Source organism: Brassica oleracea, chromosome C4, assembly GCF_000695525.1.
Source record: "Brassica oleracea var. oleracea cultivar TO1000 chromosome C4, BOL, whole genome shotgun sequence".
Lineage (NCBI taxonomy): Eukaryota > Viridiplantae > Streptophyta > Magnoliopsida > Brassicales > Brassicaceae > Brassica > Brassica oleracea.
In genome coordinates this window covers 14,021,514-14,028,092 of record NC_027751.1, presented here as the reverse complement: position 1 = coordinate 14,028,092, position 6,579 = coordinate 14,021,514, and the positions used below count along the sequence as shown (strand labels likewise).

General features: G+C 33.4%; 1 protein-coding gene across 2 annotated transcripts; it reads left to right on the top strand.

Moving 5' to 3' along the window:
• The first annotated feature begins 3,605 nt into the window (after positions 1–3,605).
• LOC106339327 (tropinone reductase homolog At2g29330-like) lies at positions 3,606–4,979 on the top strand. Of its 2 annotated transcripts, none has more exons than XM_013778117.1 (5): positions 3,606–3,697; positions 3,791–3,998; positions 4,105–4,321; positions 4,416–4,522; positions 4,616–4,979. In XM_013778117.1, exons 1-5 carry the CDS (start codon positions 3,633–3,635, stop codon positions 4,805–4,807), a joined length of 789 nt encoding a protein of 262 aa, XP_013633571.1. In that variant the 5' UTR covers positions 3,606–3,632; the 3' UTR covers positions 4,808–4,979. The 2 variants fall into 2 exon arrangements, with proteins under 2 accessions (XP_013633571.1, XP_013633570.1); XM_013778116.1 differs by having other exon boundaries at positions 3,644–3,698; positions 3,769–3,998.
• The last annotated feature ends 1,600 nt before the right edge of the window (positions 4,980–6,579 follow it).

The window sequence follows — 6,579 nt, the reverse complement described above, 5'->3', positions numbered from 1 at the left end:
TTTCTTTTTTTATTTTTATTTACGATTCCAATATCAAACTTAAACGCTTCCAAATAGGATTCATCATTTCCATCACGCTTCCATATTTGTTTTTTTTTGGAACCGCGATTCCGGCACACTTCCACTCTGTTTCCGCTTCGGAACCAGGAACCGGTACGTGAGACACGCTTCCATGCAACGTAGACACATAGACAATTTTTAGAAATTCTTAAAAGTTCATCTTGTGAACTAGTTTATTAGCATCCTTAATTAACAAAATTGCTCTTTTCACATAACACCGTACCGTTTCTTCTCTCCAAAGTTGTGATCGTCACAACTTATCTTCTCTTTTTATTTCTTCGGCTGGCGTTGCGTTGACTCTGACGTCCGTTATACTCATTCTTTTTTGCTTTGTTCTTTGTTTCCTTATTTTCAGATTTGAAATCAACGAAGGAGTTGAGAGATGAATGGATTCATATGCAGTTTTCATTCTTTTTTGCTTTGTTCTTTGTTTCCTTATTTTCAGATTTGAAATCGACGGAGTTGAGAGATGAATGGATTCATATGCAGTTTTTAAATATCGATCGTACTCCTTTGGTGTTGTTGTCTTCTGACAATTACAGTCACTCAAAGTCTTCCTCTTCTGATCAAAAATTTGTTCGCATCTGTTCTGGTCATAATGTAGTAAGCCAATTCTAGATTTGTTGTTTTTGTTTAACTATATTTTGCTTTCCGGCATATATGCTAGTCGTCGTCTAATGTTTTTTGTCCAAACTAATTTCTATGGTTAGTTTGGGGTAATTCTCAGTGGTCATCGACTCTTCATGATTATATGGTGAGTCATTGTTGCTTTGTACAAATCATAATAGATTTTGCCAACACGTCGACTTATAATGGAAACCACCATGGAACCAATGCTTTAAAAAAGATGATGTCATCAGAAGATGGGATACATTTAGTTATAATGGAAAAAATCATGACTTTAAAATATTATAAAAAACTAATAGACAAGGTCTATTTATAGTTTTCTAAAAATCTATACGAACAATCATGACTTTTCAGATTTGAGGTAGTTAGTACCTTTACTGAAAAGACACATAATTAAATAAAGATACTTATATTTTAATATATTTTTGAAATAATTTAATTTTTATTATAGATAATAATCACACATAATTCTTAAAGCTAATAATTGTAAAAACACTTATTAGTTTAACTACTTTTAAAAACTGAAAAGACGTAGTTTTAAAACATTCTTAACTCTAATAATTGTAGAAAAACATTTATTGATTAACTACTTTTTAAAACAATTTTGACTTTTAAATGGAAAGAGGCAATTACTCTTTAAACTAATAAAATTTAAAAAATGATAAAAAATATTCTATATTTTTTTATGTAAAGATACATATTTATGATGAGTTGATGACAAAACACATCTTAACTTTTTGACAACTTTTTCCAATAGATATGTGTTCGCCACATGTTTGTATTGTTTGTTTCTTTCCATTGTCTTTAACGTACAGCTTTTAATTATCCTTCCGATAAAGTCTTTGAAGGTGTTCAATCTTCCCTATCACTGATTTGGAATTAAGTTACGGATTCAATTTTACAATGGCCTAGATACTTGTGGAGAAGGATGCATCATCACGAAATAGATACTCCTAAATCTAACCGCATTTTCAAGAGACTCCACTCGAATGTACCAAATGAACATACCATTTCTTTTTTATTGATGTTTCTTTGTTGTTGCAGTTTTCATTGCTGACACTACAATATATATATATAGACCAAATATTGCAATTGTTAACCATTAAAGGTTGCAATGATTAATTAAGTTCAAAAGTTGATTGGTAGCCAAATGTTGCGATGGTTGAACACCAAAACTTGCAATGGTTAACATTTAAAGGTTATGATGGTTCATTTTTAAACAGTGCAAATATTAATTTAAACAATTGTAAGAATTCATTTAAATGGTTGCAATGGTTCACATAAATCTCCAACATAACATAACTATATAAGAAACGAAAAGAATACAATTTTAAAAAGACAAAAAACAATTATAAGTGAAACAGTACAATAAACAACTATGAGCGAAAATGTATAAAAAGATGCATTTGTAGATTTATAACCCTTAGATCATAAAAACAAACAAATCTTGCGCGTACGATTGTAACTTTATTTTCCTATATAATAGCAAACCTAATTTCTTTATCTGCTGACATCATCTTTTTTTATTGGAAAAAAAAATTAAAATCCAACTATCAGATTTTCTTGCTTTTTTAATCTAAAGGATATAAAGTTGTCTTCACTTAAAATGATTTACGTCAGCAAAGTAACTGTTTTTGCCAACTCTTAACTGAATAGTTTCTTTCAAACAACACGTCCCATTTAAAATAACAAAAGTAACTTTTCATAATTTTATAAAAAACGTTAAAAAGGGAATGGTAGAGATTAGCACACTTTTTAATCCAAAGGTTGACCTCAGTTTAAAACTGACAAAAGTAAAAGACGACGACCAAGCATGTCGGTAGTGAAGCATTGTATCCATTAATGAATTGTGACTCATGGTTGCGTCGTTCAGAGAATCAGTCGAATGAGGGGAAGAAGACGTCTTTTGTTCAAAATAATTGATGATTCAGAGAAGAGATGTGTAGTGTGAGAAGGTGACGATTCACTGAAGAGATGCCCGAGAGTCCGAGACTATCGTTTTGATGACGTAAGCCACTTGGAGCATGGAAACTTTATAACCCTTAGATCATAAAAACAAACAAATCTTGAGCGTACGATTGTAACTTTATTTTCCTATCAAAAAAAGATGATGTCAAATTGGGTTTGCTATTATATATAGATTATAGCTTTAAAATAATGTTTTCTATTGATGAAATAAAATATATGAAAATGATTTACATATACCATTTCAATATCGGACAATTGCTTTTTTCATCAATAACAACTGGTTTTTGACGATTAACTGCAACAAACAAGAGGAACAAAGAATAATAATAATAATAATATGGTTATAAAATATACAAAAAATAATAAATAGAACTGAAAAACCTAAATTAAAAAAATAAAATTTTAGAAAATGAAAGCGGTTATAAACGAAAAGGTACCACAAACGGTTATGAACAAATTTATAATGAAAAGACATATCTATTGGAATTAATTAGGATTGCTATTATTAGTAGATTTAGAAGAGGAAACCCTTTAAAAAATTATGAAAGCTATATTTTATTTTCAAAGAGAAGATTATTGTTTTTTTGATAATTGTTTTTTTGAAGAAAAGTGATATTCAGAATATAAATTCTTCAAATAGTTTTCGTTAAAGAGTTCTAGTTTGATATTCGTAAAAAAAATTCTAGTTTGTACATCAGTTTCTTTGCTTCGGAATAGAGAGGGCTTGCTTCACAAAATTTGAACTTTTAACTTTTTGTAGAGCAACTTCCTTACTGAATTTTCAATAATTCTATTAACATGTGGTCTGAAAAAGCTGCTTCACATGTTCTGTTCTGTGTGTTCCGTGGTCAAACAATAGGCCCTACTGCTAATTAGGAAACGCATCTTGTATTATTTGATTTACTTTGACTAGATAATATGTTATATAATTATATTTATGTGGTATCTCTTGTATCCGCCAGTCATAAACAAAAAAAATGGATAAAAGATGGAGTCTTCAAGGTACGACTGCTCTTGTAACGGGTGGAGCCAGCGGAATCGGGTTCGTCTTTCTCCTCTCTAGCTTATATCAAAATTTAGCTAGTTTTCTGCTTTTATTTAATATATCTCTTTTTTTATGTGGTAAATATTTTAGGCATGCCATAGTAGTGGAACTAGCCGGCTTTGGGTGTAGAGTTCATGCATGTGATCTATCCGAAACTCTGCTCAATCAGAGTTTATGTGAATGGAAAAAGAAAGGGTTTCAAGTGAGTGGTTCGGTCTGTGATGTATCATGTCGTTCCGAGAGAGAAAAGCTCATGCAAACCGTCTCAACTATGTTTAACGGCAAGCTCAACATTCTTGTAAGTCAAATTTAAGTTTCAAGTAACGAAGGATATTCTTTTCGGAAAACTAAATTTTGTACAATATGATTCTTATTACTCTTCTTTTTGTTTTCGTTCTACATAGGTGAACAACGTTGGCTCAGCTCGTGTAAAACCAACAACTGAATATCTGGAAGATGATTTCTCCTTTCATATCTCAACAAACTTGGAGCCTGCTTATCATCTTAGCCAGCTTTCACATCCTTTTCTAAAAGCTTCAGGATCTGGAAGCATTGTCTTCATTTCTTCAGTTGCAGGGGTTGTTTCAATTGATTGTGGATCCATGTATGGTTTAACCAAAGGTACATATAGTATTACTAGACGCAATTCATAGGAGAATTCAAATTTTTTTGGTAAAAAGAAAAGGTTAATTTCTATCATTCTTGTTTTGTGCAGGAGCTTTGAATCAACTAGCAAGAAATCTGGCTTGTGAATGGGCAAAAGACGGAATAAGAGCCAATGCTGTTGCTCCTAATTTTATCTATACTGCTCTGGCTCAACCTGTAATCAATGACACATTCCAACTTTGTTTTTCTCCTTCCAATTAACATCACACACTTCTCTCATTCTTGTTTCTAAATCTTGTGAATAATCAGTTTCTTGATGACGCCGGATTTAACAAGAGTTTGTCCACTAGAACTCCACTTGGTCGCCCTGGAGAACCAGAAGAGGTTGCATCACTTGTGGCATTCTTGTGTCTACCTGCGGCTTCATATATTACTGGTCAGACCATTTGTGTTGATGGAGGTCTCACGGTCAATGGCTTCTCTTATCAACCGCAGGCTTGAGCTGAGAGTTGCGTGGTGGTGATGCAGCGTACAAGCCTATTTTCTTCTGGTGTTGGGTTCTGTATTTGGGGTGGCAGTGTATTCGTGCTTTACTTTATGTTTTGTTTTTAACTTTTCTTTTGATCATTAATAAAACCCAAAACAATGAAACTCCTATAGTTTCCCATCCTTATTGATATCCAAGTAGTTTGTAATTGCTTCTAAGTTAAAGAATGGAGAGCCCTAAAATGATAAAGTAGTCTCCAAATAATCAACAATAAGCATATACACACGACTAAGAGAAATGCTCAAAGACCATTTTGAAACTAGAGAGCATTGGTACCTTTCACTAACCATTCTCAAAATTCCTTCCTTTAGCCTTTTCCTCTTTCAAATCTATTTTCTTTTTATGTTGGGTTCTCTATTAGGGTCAGCAGTTTATTTGCTTTAGTTTATGATTACCCTTAAGTAGATTTGTGTTTAAGTTTTTACCACATAGTTTTTACTGCAAACTACATCAAACCATAATTTTTATCATAACGTAGCTCTAATATTACATGTCACCAATCAAAGCTTATGTTTTGTTTTAAAACTTTGCTTTCGATCGTTGATAAAACCCAAGTTATGAAATCGAGTAGATTGACACTAGAGTCCTCCTCATATGCAAGGAAAAGTTGCTGCAACCGAGATTGATTCAAACCAATTAATATGCAAACTAGTGCACGAAAGAGAGGTAGAGAAAACAGGAGCTGACTTGACAGACAATAATTATTATATACTGTTTGGTTTCACTCTGAATAAATTTTCAATATCAAAATTGTTTTGATTTCACCTAACTCACATAATTATAACAATGAAGCAAACTTTGTTCTGACTTCTGGTTTCGTTTTCTGTCAAGTCGAAAAAGACAAATGAGAAAATTTGTTTTAGAGCATCCGCAACGTCGAGAGTCCTTAGCGTCCGGCAAATTAGATTATAATAATATTATTTTGTTATAAATTATGGATTGGATTGCCATTAACCAAGACAAGAGGAGAAAGCCCATCAGTCACGACTAGGCCCAGCCGTGGCCGTGACCAAGAGGAGAGAGAGTCGGTCGTCTGAGGAGAGAGAGACGGTCGGTTTAGACCGTCTTAAGATTATGACGTTTTCCTTTTCTTGTTATCTTTAGTTTTCCTATTTCCTGTTGGATTAGGATATGTATACTTTCCATTTATCTTCATCTTGTAATCCTTATATAAAGGAATCCCCTTGATCATTAATAAGAACACAGAGAAATATTCAGTCTCTAAACCTTCTATTTACAACACGTTATCAGCACGATAGACTCCAAAACCCTGAGACAAAACTTAACCTAAAATCCGTCACACATAAACCCTAATTCAGGCGCAACTTAAAATCGATCTATCTCTCAAACCCCGAGGAACCAGACGACGAGCCACATATCAAATCTCAGACCAAATCCCCGACCAGACGCAACCGTCCGCGAGAAGAAACAAGCTCGCGATAGCTCTCGGCAACGCGACCCGATAGGAGCCGTTCCGCGTCCGTTCGTCTCAGCTCGTCTCAGATCTTTGGTGGTCCGGTTCAGACCTGCAAAACAAAGGTACATACTTAATCTGAGAACATGAATCGAACCTGGTTGTTTTGTAAAGATTGAAACCCTAAACCTAATCTCTAAGATGAAAGCCTAAGGACAAATAGATCAAACCCTAAATGAGTAAATCGGAGCTCGAATAAGTCCGATCCCCTAAACCATAATTCGAGATTGATCCATTGATCAATTAAAATCA